The sequence below is a fragment of the Eriocheir sinensis genome, chromosome 46 (assembly GCF_024679095.1).
Source record: "Eriocheir sinensis breed Jianghai 21 chromosome 46, ASM2467909v1, whole genome shotgun sequence".
NCBI lineage: Eukaryota > Metazoa > Arthropoda > Malacostraca > Decapoda > Varunidae > Eriocheir > Eriocheir sinensis.
The window spans coordinates 8440403-8458247 of NC_066554.1; the positions used below are offsets into that span (position 1 = coordinate 8440403).

Genomic DNA, 17845 nt, shown 5'->3' on the forward strand with positions numbered 1-17845 from the left:
AAAAAAAAAAAAAAAAAAAAATACAGCACACATCATGACCATGTGCTCACCGCAGGAAAATCTGGAGCCCAAATACAACATAAACAAATCCTTGTAAAAATTGGGACGTTACTGGCCAAGCATCCAGCATGTTGGAAACAAAGGGCCAATGATGGGGCTTGATGAATGACGCATAGCCTCAAACAAACAAACTGTGTCATAAAATGAGCGCGATATTTCGATAAGACATTGAATACCAGAAATGAGTCCTTGGAGTTGGTTGGATTGAATTCTAAATGACATAAATGAATTCCTTGGCCCAAAAAACTTATGTCTAGACACTAACATCATCATTCTAGGTGAATAAGAGCCAGAGATACAGGGAAAGCTCAGTTTTGGTCAGATGCAATTTAGCAGAAAAAATTCATTCAAACATGTAATTTTCAAATAGCTTTTACAAGAGAAGGCCCACCTTCCCAGATGTCTACCCAAGCTTTTTTTCAAACCAAGACTCTATATTTATCAAATCTGAAGAGTAACTCTCTGCCTCTCTCATGCACACAGACCCCCTTCCAGCCTCTAGAATATTAGTAGTACAAACTGACACTGTTCCATGGTGTTAATTATCTGCCTTTCAACACAAGTAGTAATCATTAATACTTATAACAGCAGCTTAGTACTCATGTCACTAAAGGTGCATACTTTTTTTTATCCTGGTGAAGTCCATGCCTGAGGGTTACTGGGTCTTGCACTCTGCACTTTCCTCACCGCTGTTGATATTGCTCACTTTAGTAACTGGACACTCCATCTTCTTTAGCACCTTCTGCTTCCTTTCAACCTTCTTCACTCCATCTTCCTGTTTTATTTTTGTTTCTTGAACCTATTAAGTGAAAATACAAAATACATATTACATATTGAAAAAAACAGCTAATATATATCCACCAGATCTTCCAGTCATTTGTGCTCCCTGTATTACTCTTTGGCTGTGAGGCATGGACACTAAATAAGGAATTGGAGAGGTGAATCTATGCCTTTGGAAATATGTGTCTATGCAGAATCATGGGATATCGCAGGAATGACTTTGTCAAACTGGGGTCTACTCCATGAAACTGATTCAACATACATTACCCACTAGCCTGTCACTACGAACTCCCAGCTCATCAGGTTGTTTCTGTAAGAGACAATCCTGAGTGGAGGAGGCCAAGAAGATGCCCACAGAGTTCAAGGCTCGAGCAAGTCGATAGAACTTGCCAGGAGGTACAGTAGGCATACTAACTATGAGACTATATGGGCACTAAGTCACTGCTCGTAAACTGAGGCATTTTTTTGCTCGTAAATCAAAACACTCATAAATTAAGGTACTTGTAAACCGAAGTATTACTGTATATGAACGTACACCTCTCCCCACTCATTTGCAGGGGTCACAGGACACGGACCCCCACAAGATGCATGGAAAAATATTTTTACAGTTCTGTACCACCAGTATCCTAGAGATTATTGGAAAACTAAGAACATTGTGCAATCATGATGCCAGCGGCCAAGGCAGAAGCAAACTGACGGGTTCGGCACGGTGATTGGCTGCCCTATAGCAAATCAAAATCAAGAGAAAATAAGAGGAGGTGTGGCCGCCAATAATATCTTATTGAAACAGACTATGGGCAAGGAAAGTTTTAGAGTAGGTAATAATGCTCTCTTCTCTGTAGATGTACCAGCTCATCAGATGACAGATGGAGTGGCCTGACATCATGGAGTTGTGTTGATAACATTTCTGAAGTACCCTTTCTGTTTCTTAAGCATTGCCTTCTTAATAGAAACACAACCCAAAATCATGGAGTTTTACTTGTGTAGATAAGAGGATTATATTTGTCATCACCACTGAGAAATATTCTGTCCTTCCTCTAGTTATAGTAAGATGGCTATCACTTCTTGCATACTCACTAGCTACACCCCGACCCAAAGCTTGACTGTTAAAAGTGGGGAGAAGTGGATGTGGCAGTAGCTTGCATAACACAGGGAAATGTTTTGTTCTACCTCTAGTGTCACATACCTGGCCATCAATCTCGTGTACCATCACTACCTCAGTCAGCTGTACAGTCTTCTTGGGCTTTTTCTTAACCTCTAGTTTGGCTGGTGGCAAGTTCTCTTCATTCTCATGCTTTTCCCCTTCTGAGCTGGCTTCTGTTTCTTGGTTGTGTTGGGAGAAACAGTGAACTTTTTAGACTAAAATATTTTCATAAGTTGTCCCCTTGAATATAACGTATCAAAATTCTAAGGTTTTAATGAATTCCAAATGCCCAGTCCACTATTACAAATGATTTACTATACACAGTCTATTTGTAATTTGCAACTGGATCCTAGGCTACTTTCATAAGCTTGTCGCTGATTGGACAGCGGCTTGAGGCAGCCTTCCCTCACCAAGGCTTGCAGTACGGTACGGTCCAGAATTTTAAACCGTACTCCGTACCTGAAAAAATACTGTACCGAAATTTTGTACCGTACCCCCAGCTATTTTTCTGTACTGTAGAGTACAGCAAAAATACCGTACAGTAATTCCATACCATTATCATACCATCAGGAAAATATATTTATACATAAAAAAATTATTTGTGAAAAAATAATTAAGGTACATCAACAAATTTGAAAAATCACATTTACAAAGTGACTAGACATGTATCAGGCTTCCAAAATATAGCCTACCAGGTGCTAATGGGAAAAAAAAAAATAATAAATAAATAAAAAAATAAAAAAACTTTTTAAAGCCTGTAGTACGGTGCAGTTTGGAATTTTGCTATATTTTCCGTACTTATATCATACTGTACCATACATTAAAAAAATACCGTACTGTAATTCCATGCCGTACTTTTTATCAAGATTTCAACCGTACCGTAGTGCCAGCCTTGTCCCCCACACATCGTAGAAACAGACCTATAAACATTTATAACCCCATCTTTGACTTCAACTTGTATTATTTTTAGTCAATTTAAGTTGTTTTTAAGACAGTCGTAATCTGCAATCTTTCTCCTGCCCAGTGATGAAGAAACCAAGTATGTATTACGCGACATGAGTGGGCTACAAAGCATAAAAGTAAAACTTATAGCGTGGAGAGGTTTGTTTCAATTATGTGTGGGGGAAGGCTGCCTCAGCCCGCTATCCAATCAGCAACAAGCTTATAAAAACAGCCTAGGATCCAGTCGCAAGCTACAAATAGACAGAGTATAGTAGCATGGGTCAACTTCTACATATCTTCCAACCAAATCTGACCCCAAAATTAACTGCATATACATCCACATTAATTTATCCCATTGCTATAACTATCAAGGACAGGGGGGGTAGTCCAGGTTGTAAGGGCAACTTTGGGAACATACGTGGAGGGAGGGGAGGTTTCTTGGGAAGCATTAATTTCACATTGCTTCATAAAGTGGCGATGTAATAAAGTCTGGAGGTTAAGAAAAAAATGAAATTTTCTGTGACATCAGTGGGTGAGGGCCAGAGTAGCTGTCAGGGGGTGGGTGCTATGAGGAAGTAGGGGGTGTCAGGTGAGTCTTAATGGTTAGGGAAGGGATATTATCACATATTTGCATCACTGAATGATGTAAACATAGTTAAAAGTTTGAGACAATTGTGATGACAGCTGGGCACCACCGGCCATCTACTGCAGGAAGGATGGAGCCTCCCACCCAAGTTTAAACCAGATGTGAATCAAATATTCTTTTCCTTACTTTTAGGCTAAGTAGCACCTGTTTAGTAAAAAAAACTATGCCACCAAAAACTTTTTGTTTTAGGTTGATGCTGTCTGGATCAAAGACTGGCATGCAGTGCCTGACATGTTTAAACATATAAAACCACTAGTTTCATAATATAATGGCTAACATAAGCAGGGACTTAAAAAGCCTTAGTGACTTCTGACACCTTCTAGGCAAAAAATTGTAGTAGAGTCCATCCCTTAACAGCAATCTCCTGTACTGTGAGAGCTATATCCTTTTCAGTTATCAGTTATGAAAGTCAGTGCAATACAGGAACACATTCTTAATTCCCATGTCTCAAGGATAAAATGAGTCTCCTTTCTAGCTCATCAAAGTTGTCCACAAATAACCAAACACTAAGAAAAATCTTGTTACAGACTTACCAGTATTCTCAGCCTGCTTCTCAACTTCTTGCATGGTTGTTGGGTCTATCAACTTCTCCTTTAGTGGCACAGACTCCCTTGACATTGTGCTGTCTGTCTCAGCTGTGCTGGAAGCCGTTTGATGCTCCTCAAAGCCAGGAATCTTCTCAACCCTTCGCTTCATTTCTTTGGCAGAGTCAGTGCCTGAAACATTGGTAATGAATACTTTAGAATGAGTTAAGTGTCTTCCTGCTTTAGTCCCTTCCTACTGCTTTTTAATTTCCAATACTACTTCCCACACACTTCTTCAATCATGTTTTCTCACTTTGTTTTATATGAGGGACATAAAAAAAATGAATTATTGCAATTGTATGAAAATTTTACTTTTCTATAGTTGTGTTCTGAATTATTTCTAAAAAGAAATTACAAGTTTGGAATGAGCATAAGTAGAGAGGGAGGAGTGCTGACATTTGCTGTCTCTAGTGAGGGGTTGGCTGCTGCCTCTAGTCATATCCTTTGCACAGGTCAGAAAGCATTGGTCTTTGTATGTAGGACTGAGTGTCATGCTGAGCATGAGAGATGGCATGTATACTCGGCAAGGATTACTAAAAACTATTTTGTAATAGACTTGACTACCATTGGTTCAACCCCTTCCTGGCAACAGGGAAGGTGTACCATCAAATAAGGATGTCTAAAGATATGCTCTGCTACTGTATGTATGTATGTATGTATGTATGTATATATATATATATATATATATATATATATATATATATATATATATATATATATATATATATATATATATATATATATATATATATATATATACATACATACAGGTAAGACGACTAGCGGCTAGTGCCAAACCTGAATGCCTAAATACCATACCTGTAGGTTAGGCCTATTGTTGTCCATGTCTCACCTCCATCTCACACATGTAATATGCATCATTGCTTAGCAATTACTATTTTCTCAGAATGAAGTAGTTTGCAATAAATAATCAATTGTTTTAAAATGCATAGTATTTAATGGTTTTACTACTTCTCAAGGTACACAAGGATGAACTGTACTAGAGGGAAAATCTATAATGATAAGTTTCCATGTTGGGGGGTGGTGATGACTTTTGTGTTGATCAGTTGCTTGCTCACCTTTCTTGGTGGTGAGGTCATCCAGCTTGACCCTCAGTCTGATCACCTCGCCGTGGGAAGCATCACGTGCTGCCTCCATCTGTCTCAGTTTCCGCTGCAACTGAAGGATGCGGTCACTAAGCACCACTTTATCAAACTCAGCCTGGTGCAGGGACTGCTTGAGATCAGAGATTTTCTTTCTGTATAAAAGAAGACCTAAATGTATAAAAAAAAATTATAACTCACCTGGACCCTTGCTTGAAAGAGTAAGGTAACATACAAGAAAACAAAATAAAAAAATATGAGCTAATATATAGCAGTATCTTTTACCTCAACCTTTTATTTTAAATGGAGTGTTAATTTTCCACTATAAAAACATTGTGTAAATGTGTTTCAAATCCCCTGTCCTATATGCAAGCGAGTTAGCTTAAATCGCTTGTCTCAAGGGAAAGTTTGTTAGTTTTAAGTTTCATATTCTGTGTTTTAGGGGTCAAGTTTGTTACGTTCATTTCCTGTATCTTAAGAGGCCAGTTTCTGTTACTTTTAAATTAAATATCCCATGACTCAAGGTAAAAATTCTGTTACTTTCTTAAGTTTCAAATCCCATGTCTCATGCCAAGTGTTAAAAGTCCCATGTCTCAGGCCAAGTGTTACCTTGAAGTCCCATGTCTAAGGGCAAATGTGAGGTTGAAGTCCCATGTCTCAGCCCAAACATGTTGGTTTGAAATCTCATGGCTCAAGGAAAAGTGTATATTTCAAATCCCATGTCTCAAGAAAAAGTTGTTTGTTTCAAATCCCATGTCTCAGGGCATGTTTTAGTAAATGTTTAAAATCCCATGTCTCAAGGCTACTGTTAGTTACAAGTTTAAAATCCCACGTTTTGGGGGGCAGGTGTGTTCGTTTAATTCCCATGTCTCAAGGGAAAGTTTCCTTTCATCATGCCACTTCCCAGGGCAAATGTCTTTTAGTTAAAAATTCTGTCTTGTGGGAAATTTTGTTAGTTTTAAGTTTCAAATCCAATGTATCAGAATAAGTTTGTTAGTTTTAAGTTTAAAAACTCAAGTCTCAGGGAAAATGCTAGTAAGTTACAAGTTTAGACTCAATTTCCAGGGCAAGTGTGTTACTAATTATGAATAACTACTTAGCACAATGGCACTAGTTTGAACTTACTGGCTCTCGGTGTACAGATTCTTGAAGAGCTGATTGGCACTGTGGTCCACTTCGTCAGAACCCTCCTGTAAGTAAACACATCACTATAATAATCATTATGAGTAGAAATTGGAAAAAAATGTTGCCATTGAGACCATTTTAGTTTTTTTTGATGTGATACTTTTTCACCAAAATATGTGATGAAAACACTAAAGTATGTGATTTTTCTCATGGCTTTATTTCACTGAAAAATGACTGAAAACAGAATAAAAAATCAAAATTTACCAAATCTTTTCCCTGTGGGAAGTCAGGGGTGGATGTCCCCTGATATGTTGGTATTTCAGAACACCAGAATTATAATAAATTATCCCAACTCCATCATCTGCAGCATGGAAAGTACATACACAAGGTAACAAAAAACTAAGAAAAATGTACTACAAAGTAAATATATAAAAAGTGAATAGGAACACATCATTTTCTGTATTAACTATTGATTCTCTCTGAGTTGAAATTCTGGAGAGAGAGAGAGAGAGAGAGAGAGAGAGAGAGAGAGAGAGAGAGAGAGAGAGAGAGAGAGAGAGAGAGAGAGAGAGAGAGAGAGAGAGAGAGAGAGAGAGAGAGAGTTTCCATAGATATTCAGACCACACAGACCCTATGGTCCAGATGATCTCTCCTTAAACCTAAGTGGAATCCTATTAAATTTAATGTCAACAAGACTTTGCATTTCAATTATTATGTTAATCTGTCCATTTTTCTTTTCGGGAGACAGGACCTTTCCAACGGTTACTCCCAAGACCCTGCCCCCACAATACGGGTAACGAGTCGTATTTCCTAGTCTGTTAAAGCCGGCAGAATGCAGGAGGTGAAGGCTGTGCTTACTACATGGCAGCTGACGGACATATGTATTTACCTAGCTGTGGTATACGGGAGAGGAGCTACACTCGTACTGTCCCATCTCTATGCCTTGGCCTTAAAATCATGAATCATCTTTGCATTGACCATATCTTTTTCCAGGCCATTCCAGGCTTCCACCACTCTTTGTGGAAAGCTGTTCTTCTTTATGTCTCTTCTACAGGCTTCCTTTTTCATCTTCCTTCCATGACCTCCTGAGTCTCTTGTATCCCACATTATAAGATCTTCTTTGTCCACTTTTTCCAGCCCTCTCAGCACCCTATGTACAGCAATTAGATCTCCTCTCTCCCTCCTCCGTTCCAGTGTCGGTAGGGTCAGCTGCCTCAATCTCTCTTCGTATGTTAAATCTCTTAGTCCAGGAACCATCTTTGTTGCTGCCCTCTGAATCCTTTCTACTTTCCTTATATTTGACTTTGTACTCAGCAACCATACTATTGCTGTGTATTCCAACCTTGGACATATCATGGTTATAATCAATTTTTTCATCATTTCCTCATCCAGATATTGAAAAGCAATTTTTATGTTTCTCACCAGGTTGTATGTCTCACCTACAATTCTTTTTGTGTGTTTCTCTGGCAACAAATTATCTGATACAGTAACTCCCTGGGCCTTTTCCATTGATCTTTTCTTATTGCTCTTATTTTCATACAACACTTTCTGATATTAAATTCCATTTCCCATCTACGACTCCATTCCCGTATCTTGTCTTCGTCCTGTTGCAGTGCTTCACTTCCAATCATCCTCAGCAACTTAGCACCATCAGCAAACAAACTCATTTAGCTGTTCACTCCCTCTGCCATATCGTTGATGTATATTGCCAACATGACCGGAGCCAGCACTGACCCCTGTGGCAATGATCACTTTCCCCCAGGAGGACCTCACACCCCTGATCACCATCCTCATTTCCCTATTTTTCAAAAAGTCCTTCATCCACCTCAAAAGTCCTCCTTCCAGTTCTCCAATATACTCCAGCTTCCACAGCAGTCTCTTGCGTGGCACCTTATTGAATGCTTTCAGTAGATCTAAATAAATTCCATCAGCCCAACCTTCTCTTTCCTGCACTATGTCAGTCACTCGTGAGTAAAAACACATCAAGTTCGCTGTACAAGATCTTCCTCTTCAAAAGCCATGCTGTTTGTTCGTCAATCTACTCTGTCTCCTCAGGTAGTCCATCCATTTACCTTTGATCAGCCTTCCACAGCTCTTCATTGCCACACTTGTCAGAGACTGGACTGTAGTTCCCAGGGTCTTCGTGGCACCCTCCTTTGTGAACTGATATAATGTCTGCTTGCTTCCAGTCTGCTGGGACCTTACCTTCTGCTAGTGAGCTGACTATGATGCGTTGGATCTTATCAGCTAATTAATTACTGCACTCCCTCAAGACCCTGCCTGACACATCATCTAGTCCCATTGCCTTCCTGCACCTCCTCCTCATCTCTGCTTTTCACTATTCCGATCCACTTATCCAGTTTCCTCTCCATAACCAAACTTCTCTTGTAAATAGCCGACTCTTTACTCGCGAATCCCAAAAAACTTGCACAATCATACATGCCATCATCACTGTCATCATCAGCACTCTCCATACCCGTCTGTTTTTCCCTCCTTCGTGATCCAATTCTTCTTTTCTTCAGTGTATACCACCCTGTGTGTGTGTGTGTGTGTGTGTGTGTGTGTGTGTAATTCAACATGGTCTGCTCATGCAATACTCACACTTGCCAGTCAGTACCCTCCCCAAATGTGCATGGAGCTCACAAGTGATGGATCTCTAGGTACAACGGCAACCTCACAGCCACACACACCCTGAAGGCAGGACACAACCTGTTACTGACACCTGGTACCCATTCATTGCTGGGTGGACAGGGTCATTCAAGGAGACCACCCATCCATCTCCACTCCGTCCGGGGATCGAACTCCAAACCTCTCAGTTGTGAACCAAAAGCACTAACCACTGCACTATGGAGTTCTGTGTACATGCACATTTGTGTGATGTGTGTAAAGTGTGCATGCCTGCATGCATGACTGTGTGCGCATATGTGTGCGTGCATGTGTTTGGTATGAATCAATGTTTGATCATTCACTCTACAGCACAAAAACCATGTCTCTTGGTCCTTACCACACATGCAGGAATGGCCATGGTCTGCTGTGCCTCCTCCAGCTCCTGGCAGCGCTTGGTAAAAGTCTCCAGCTGGGACCGGGCTGAGGCCAGTGATTCTTCTAAGTGACTCACATACTCCCAGCTAGCACGGTTGTTGCTCAGACTAAGCAGTGATGCCACTTGAAGCTGAAACATTTGAAACACTGAATTAATGTACCAAGGGAGGGAAACACTTCTACTCTGTTGGTACGAATCTGACCTGTAGTCAAACTCACCTGTCAAGTTTTGAAAGCAAGGTGTCCAGCGAGTAAATGACCACCACTTAGATTTGCAACTTGTCAAAATTTGCTAAGTGAGACCACCTTGATTTGAGATATGTACCTTGCTTTCTGGTTGTTCTTACAACAGACAGCATGACCCAAGCAAGGTGGCACCCCTTTAAAACACTTGCCTGTGCCATTTAGGGCTGGGTCCAAGCAGCAGGCCCCATCAAGAAAGCCTAATGATGTTATAAAAAAATAATAAATAAATAAATAAATAAAATAAAAAATACTGACCTTGAGCTTGGCCACTTGCTGCACCTTGAAGTCATGTTGCTTCTTGAGGATATTATAATTTGTCTTGTAGTTGACCAGCTGCCTCTCCATGGCCTGTCGCTGGTCCTCCACCTCAGCAAACAGGGAGTTGCCCTTCCTCCCTGGGTCTGTCTCTGCCAGCTTCAGGCTCTCGATCTCCATCTTCAGTTCCATCATCTCCTCCTTGTTTTTCTGCCAAAATAAAGAGAAAATAGTTGTCTACAAAGACCACTTAGCATATATTATTACACATAAATATGTAAATCACATTTCCATCAATAGATTGTTCAGGCAAAAAATATCCTGACTGGTCTCGACAGTCTCGAGTGTTAAGGTTTCCTGATCGAATAGTTTTACATAAGTATTTAGTAACTGAGCCCAAGAGTGTCCCATAGAGAAATCATTTAATCCCAGAAGAAAGATTAATACTGTTAAGGTCACTCCCTCACTGCAGGTTCACAATAAGCTGCCTGCCTCACCTCTAGGGCATTGTAGTATGAGGTGAACTGGCATTCCTTCTCTTCCAGTGCTGTCTCCAAGTCCATCACCTTCCTCTCAGCCTGCTCCAGGCGGTACTTGTCTGAGTTAAGCTTGTTCCTGAGGGAGGAAGCCAGCATCTCCAGCTCCTGCTTCTCCTGAGTAAGGGTAGTCACCTGGGCCTGTAAATATATTCAAGATTTAGTAAGCTTCCTCTTGATTGGTTGTTGATGCTTCAGATAACTTTGAAAAAAGAAGTGTGGAACAAAACCTACTGATTTCCAAACATGCCTTCATACCATTCCCTACCCATACTGCCACATAGTACATCACCATGACCACCAATCAATGACAGCCCCTATTACAAAGCTGCTTGGTCTGCACAAGACACTAAAAACACATCAAATATGAGCAATAGAAAGCAAACTTTATCTGCACCCTCTTGTTCTCATCATCATATCATAAACATACCATCACTCAGGAATCGGCCTCCTTCCCCAAACATACTCCACAGGATGCCTCCCCAATACACTCTACACTCTACTCCCCTAAAGCCCTGTACTACACAATAAAGGTGTCCATCAAAGCTGGGTCACTGGATCGGAGCCCTGGTGGTGAGTGGTTACAGGGAGCCAGTCTGTCCACACTAAAGCCTGCAAGCCAGATAACAACTCACTTCCTGACTCTAGGAACCTTACATTTAGTCTTGGAGAACACAAGGACCTCAAAATATCCCCAAAATATGCCACCAGGCTACCAAACTGATCAACCAGGAAGGAAAAAATGGTACAGAAAACAGACTCTGGCAACATAGTAGACGCAACACCCCAAGCAGTCACCCGTAATGTACACAGGCCTTAAGAGACTCCATACCCCCAACACACTACTCCCTAAACACAATCCATACAGTACTTTCTTAACACACTCCCTCAGTACCCTTTCTACTTCACCAGCACACTCCACACAACACCTTCCCCAACACACTCCACACAGCACCTTCAACAACACACTCCACACTCCTGTAAAAATAATAATAAAACAGCACCTGAAGAATGCTAGTGGAATCATCAACAGACTGGTCGAGGTTGTTGAAACTCTCAAGTCTCTCCTGAGCCTCCTTCACTTGAGCCTCCAGCAGCTCTGCCTTCTTGTGGCTCTCTGCTAGCTCCAGACGCTGACTCCCTACAATGGACTCCAGGTCTAATATCTGCATGAGACAAGTATTTATATTGATCTGGGTCTAAACTCTAATCAGTAAAAAAAATATGTTCATTGTTCATTCATATGCAGAACTGCTACAGATGTCATTTACACTTAAAATGCCAACATTAATATATGAATTGAAAGCTTTTGAAGAGTACTTTTTCATTGTTACATTATTTTTACATTATACTTTTTTATATTGAAAATTTTACTTTTTTAAAATTAATTTTCAAATAAATCCATAAAAATGCACACCTGCAAATAGCAGGGATCAAATGAACTATGGATTCATAAGGCTGCCCCTTCACATGAACAGTAAGATGCACTATGGTATGCATATGGCTACCACTCTTACCTTCTTGAAATGTTTCTCCAGCTTTTGGGTCTGAGCTGCCTGGGTTGTCCTTGTCAAGACCTCTAGTTGGCAGCTCTGTTGCTCCCTCAGCTGCTCCACCTCAGCCACCAGTGACTGCTCCATCTTCACACTGGCTTCCAGCTTCAGGGAGAGGCAGTGCTTCTCCTGCTCTAGTGCCTGCCAGTGATATGATCCCCAAAGAGAGAAAAGACATGATGCAGTGCTCTAATCAGACCATGAAAATAAGCATTACCAAAAGACCCTTCTTTTGCAAAGGTGTTATAGGTAAGAAACTCTACTCTCTTGGACCACATCTATAGCAACAGTATTTATTTTCACAAAAGACAAAGAATATCCCTCCAGAGGAGGAGAGAGAAAACATGGAGACAAAATGCATTGCTGTGAGAATTTGAGCTTTGATGCAATTTTGACACCCAAGCCCTTGACACAGTGAATTTTTTTAAGTTTCATGCCACACATTTTATAACAAAACCTTTTATTTTTTGTTCCACCTTGAAGAATTTGGCACTTATCTATATTAAAGGGCATCTCCCATTTATTAGACCAAGCTGAAATTTTATGCAAATCTTTTTGGAGGCATTGTCTGTTTCTGTCTGATGACTGAATTTCCAACCTTTGTGTCATCAGCAAACTTACTAATGGGTTACTGAATCCAATGTCAAAGCCATTGATGTAAATTATAAATAGCACTGGGCCAAGAACAGCGCCCTGAGGGACCCTCTAGTGACAGGCGCCCACTCTGAGTTAACTCCATCATTCACCACTCTTTGTTGTTTGTTGCTTAACCAATTAGCCATCCATTGGTGTACTTTACCTTCATTACCTAGTTGCTTGATTTTATAAAGTAATTTATGGTGTAGAACTTTATCAAACAATTTCTGAAAATCAAGATAGACTATGTCCAGTGATTTGGTTGTCATAAAAACTGAAAAGATATTGTTATAAAAGGTCAGTAGGTTCCTCCTACTCCCCTCCCTTCTCCTTCCCTCAGCATATAAACTATAAGCCATCAGCATCAAGCACCTCCAACTTTTCCTCAAGTTTGTCCTTCTCCTCAAGGAGCTGCTTGCCAAATGTTGCTGCCAGGACGGTGTTGTGCTCCGCCTCCGCCAGTTGCTGACGGAGCTGGCTGACCTCTGCCTCCATGATGACCAGGGTGCTGTTTTAAAGTGGAATGATGATGTCTGTTAGTCTTGATGTGGGGCATTGTTAGAATTTCTTGTCACTCATTTCTCTGAGTAGTTTTCCCTGCCTCTAACATCAACTAAAAGCATAGAAAGCTACATTCTGCCGATGAGCAAACTCAAAATGACATTCATCAAAACAAAATAATTAAAAGCTGGAATATTATAATATTGCCACTAACATTACCAGGGGTGTGGAGTCGGATACAAAAATTTTTGACACTGACTTCCTGAAATTTTAAGGTTGCGACTCCAATTCTGATTCCACCTACATCCCCCTTCTCCTCTTCTACAGTACAGTGGTAGGCAAATCAAACCTAACTATACCACACCCAGCCACACAATATCACATATTTCATAAAGGAGTCGGAGTAGGATATATTTTTAGACTCCGATTCCAGCCAAAAGTAGGTGACTTCAGCGACTCAAACTCAAACTCCACACTCCTGAATGTTACACAAGAATATAAGGAGACTACAAGAGGTCAGATGGCCTACACATGCCAGCTATTGATTATTCATCAAATTCCCTTCCCATCAATAAGCATGTTTAACCTCCATTAACGTAATGGGGCGATTGCCAATGACGCCATTGCCATTGTGTGAATTCTTCTCATTGCTTCATGTGCCACCTCCTAGTGCTTGGCTCAGTAGCTTCACAGCAGAGGGGAAAGCGGAAGGGTGTTGTGTCTGTTACTCTGCTCTCCTTTTTTTTTTTGTTGTGCATACCCATGGTTGGTGATACATATGTGGATACAGATATATTGTGCATGTCCCTAGGATATTGTATTGTTTTTTTTAGTGATAGTCCATCACAGGTGGACAGATCAGGGGAGTTTGGAAAGAGAAAGATGATAATTCGGATGATTTTTTTTTTTTTTTTTTTTTTTTTTTTTTTATTATTTTTTTTTTTTTTTTTATTTTTAGTTTTACCTGATTTTCATACATAACAAAACAATACGTTTTTTCTTCTTCTTAAATGTTAAGTCAAGATACAAGAAGTGAAGTCATGCTTTAACTATTCCATTAAAACTTTACATTTAATTTTTTTTTTTTTTTTCAAAATCGGGTATGATGTACCCATGGTTAGTAGTGGTGTGACTTTTTCTAAGGTTAGTGTTCTAGGGTTAAAAGTTTTAAACTGTGTTTGACTGAACTACATATCTGCCCAGTTTGTTCCACTCATCCACCACCCTGTTCATGAACAGTTTCTTGCTCATTTCCTTCCTGAACCTGAATTTATCCAATTTATACTCAATCTTGCATGTTCTTACATATTTTTAGTATAAATACTTCATCTAAATCATTATAAACCCCTTCACTCCGGCGACGTTGGTGTCACCGATAATCCTCTTCTAAACCTCTTAACCCCTTCACTACTGCCGGGCCAAAACAGCGCCCCGCGCCATATCCGAGATCGCTGTGCGCGCCAAATTTCAAATGTCGCTATTGAATATAACAAGTTTTCAGTCATAAACTCAACCTAATCATCATGTGTTATATATGAAAACATGCAGAATTAAAAGGTGCACATAAAGAAACAAATTAATTGATAATTTTGAGATCTAAGCATAAATAAAGAGATAAAACAACTTGTATATTGGCTAAAGCGAGCCAGGATGCAGTATGCTCGTCCTCGGATATAGTATGGGGCATGCAAAGATGCAGTTTACGCATCCTCGTGTTGAAGGGGTTAAGAGGAATTTAGAGGAGGATTGAGAGGTTTAGAAGAGGATTAATCCTCTTCCATTTCCTCTTGACCCTCTCCATACTGTGATGCCGACGTCTGCGTCACGGATGGAAAGGGTTAATCCCCTTATCCCATTTAAACCTTCAACTACATTGCCTTACAGTCTATGTATGTTAGGGTGTTTCTGTTTTTCAATGTAGAATATTTTGCTCCATATCGACTATGCCCTGGTACCTTATCTGGTCATAATGTTGTGTATGAAATTTCATTACCATGTAATAACATTTAGAGATCGCACACTTTGTCAACTTTTTCCTCCCTCCGTGTGGTGACGGGATTATTCGGGCTCAGGCTCGTCTCTCCCCAGCTTTGCCTCCCCCCCTCGTCTCTCTCCCGTGTGTAGCATCTTGAAGCATATGTTCAAAAGATGCTGCGGCGCATACTCTGGACCAGAGATAGGAGCCTTCAAGCACTTTCAAGAACGGTGGAATTTCCTGGACCTCAGCTCGTACACTCCCGTTACAGACGGTGAATCCCTGGAGGAGTTCGTTGAATCTCTGCGAGAGGACATGGTTGGCTACTTGAGGACTGTCATTCAGAAAGGGAACCATCCTTGCAAAGACTACGCTGAACTTCTAAATCTCTGCCTCGTCTTCCTTGGCGGCTGGGACAGCGGCCAGATACAGTTCCGAGCACCGGGGGCGTATCACCAAGCACGAAGGATGTCCAAGGCGATTTACGCCCTAAAGATCGCCCTCTTCAGGGATCAGCTCGACCTTCCCGACGCCAGGTGAAAGGCATCCTTCGCGTGGCCCACTTTGTGTCGCTGGTTTACGTTCGCCACCGGCATGAGGTCTTTGTCCCGGCGTACGCACTGAAAAACGACTTGGACCTCCTGAAGATCCTATGCAAGTACCCTGACCAAGACGTGCGACAGGAGGCCCTCAAAGTCTTCTCCAGGCACTTATGGTACCTCTCGGAGGATCTCATCTCACCCCATGCTAAGGGGGACAGCTCTATCTGTCCAACTTATCAGTCCCACACTTAACACTCATCAGCCTAGAGAACATTATATTGAGAGCCTGGGAACCTATGGGGAATTTGGGTTTTGGGTGTGAGAAGGCAAATTGACTGAAATATGGGCCTCAAAAATTTCCCTAGAATTGGGAAAAATCCCAAGTCCCAAAACTTTGAGGAATACTATTTCCTTAATAAACAGTATCATATTATATCCAGAATAACAGTCAACACCTCGAAATTGGTTGGCTACCCTCTCGTTAATAACACTCCTCAGTTCTAAATATTATAACAATAAATAATTGGGCCTGTTTCTGCCGGGGATCCCTGATGAGCCCCCTATCCTACACGCGACTACTCCAAGGGGGACAGGGAGTACCTCTCTCCCTGACCAGCTGAGCCATATTAGAAGTGGCGCACAGTGTAGAGGCAGTGGACTCCCAAGTCGACCGTGACCTTACCTAGACGGGTTCCACGAGAAGGGACCCCCATAAGTGCCAACACGCCAGCAGAATGCATATTTGCGTAATTACTCTTAGCACTAAAACTATTAAGCCGCTGCTGGAAGGTGTGTTGATTGCACTAAGTAAAGACTAGTTATAAAATATGTCACCTAATCAATCACCTAAACTACAAAGCAAGACAAGACAACTAAATGACCGACCTATTTGCCTAATCACTGAGAAAACAATGGCCTCACTTATAAATGGTATACAAAAACATTCCTAAAAAACATACCGGATAAGCCTCCTATTCCACACAACCCATGGCCACGGGGTGCAGTATCAAACTGTATAACTGACCAACTACAGTACAAAAAGAAAGCAAAATGTGGAGGCGGTGGACTTTCAAGTTGGCCGTGGTGATTCCAACAGAACTTCCGACAAGTAAGACAAGTAAGACCTCACTCCTGGCAACTCGTTTCAGATCGTATGTAAACATGTATTCACAAGTCATGTTCGTTGAGCTCCAAGATAATATTTAACAAAAGGTAGAAACAACAAAACCTTACGGTGGGCCAGTCCAATTGGGTAGGTCTTGTTAGCCCCCCCTCGCTCCCTGTGGCTGCACCTTCCCCAGTAGACGCTCACTAGGCCTATAATGGATGGTGTTCTGTCTTGGTGTGTGTGTGTGTGGACGCCAGGCAGACACGCCCTTCTTCTTCTCTGGACTCACAGTTTGGAGCTCCGCCGTCGAAGCGAGTTTGAAATGCTAATGATGACACTGATGGACTGATGATTGTAACTTGTGTGTGTTTTATACGGCGCATAAGTCGACATAATTCACTGTTTGAACAGAACATACTCGTAATTCATTAGTTTTATACTGATCTAAATATGATATTCATGGAGTATTACGAAGTTAACAGCCTAGTGTATTATTTTTATTTTGTTATTATTATAGGACACTCGAAGAGGTTTCAAACTATCAATCAATCAGAGTGGATAGAGGAATATATCAGCCAACAACTTAGCAGTGGGGCTTCCAGTCAGGTCATATATACTGTAGATCGTCTCCAGTTTTACTTTTTTGCATTTTTCTTGAATAGAATACTTGAAGAAACATCAATGATCTTGAAATACTATTTTTAACGATCCACTGAGCTTGACACCACTCTAGCCAAAGTCTCCTTGACTCTAGCTGTTGGCCACAGGCTTACATACTAGACTGCGCGTCCCCCATATTAATTGCTGAGTAGTGGTGGGCGTAATAGATTAACCGCGCAACCACCCAGACGGCTGGCAGAAAGATGCCCAATTCTTTCAAGGAGGCCCAACAACGGGGCTGGGGGTGTCGGAAAGAGCCCACCTTTCCACTCCCAATGGCACCGGATAGGTCTCGAACCTATACGCTCCAGCACCCCGCCGGAGCGCAAGGCGGTCCGGCGGGTATTTTTAAGGTGAAATTAAGTAATCGAAAAGTAATTGATTATTGATCACAAAAGTAATCGAAA

General features: G+C 41.2%; 1 protein-coding gene across 2 annotated transcripts; it reads right to left on the reverse strand.

Moving 5' to 3' along the window:
* Positions 1-356: 356 nt before the first annotated feature.
* LOC126981037 (protein Spindly-B-like) lies at positions 357-17130 on the reverse strand. 2 transcript variants are annotated; one of them, XM_050831676.1, is made up of 12 exons: positions 16904-17130; positions 13025-13160; positions 11981-12157; positions 11468-11629; positions 10425-10604; positions 9928-10137; positions 9389-9556; positions 6385-6449; positions 5236-5414; positions 4106-4288; positions 2027-2157; positions 357-859 (listed from the first exon to the last, which is right to left on the reverse strand). In XM_050831676.1, exons 2-12 carry the CDS (start codon positions 13145-13147, stop codon positions 716-718), a joined length of 1722 nt encoding a protein of 573 aa, XP_050687633.1. In that variant the 5' UTR covers positions 13148-13160; positions 16904-17130; the 3' UTR covers positions 357-715. The 2 variants fall into 2 exon arrangements, with proteins under 2 accessions (XP_050687633.1, XP_050687632.1); XM_050831675.1 differs by having other exon boundaries at positions 2027-2163.
* Positions 17131-17845: the final 715 nt, after the last annotated feature.

Bases quoted from the DNA above. Each gene is read 5' to 3' on its own strand.
- LOC126981037 (XM_050831675.1), bottom strand. From the start codon at position 13,147: ATGGAGGCAGAGGTCAGCCAGCTCCGTCAGCAACTGGCGGAGGCGGAG. The intron at 10,605-11,467 runs GTGCTGTTTTAT...ATATATTTACAG, and splicing joins ATTCCACTAGCATTCTTCAG to GCCCAGGTGACTACCCTTAC. The intron at 9,557-9,927 runs GTCAGTATTTTT...CAAATGTTTCAG, and splicing joins AGCAAGTGGCCAAGCTCAAG to CTTCAAGTGGCATCACTGCT.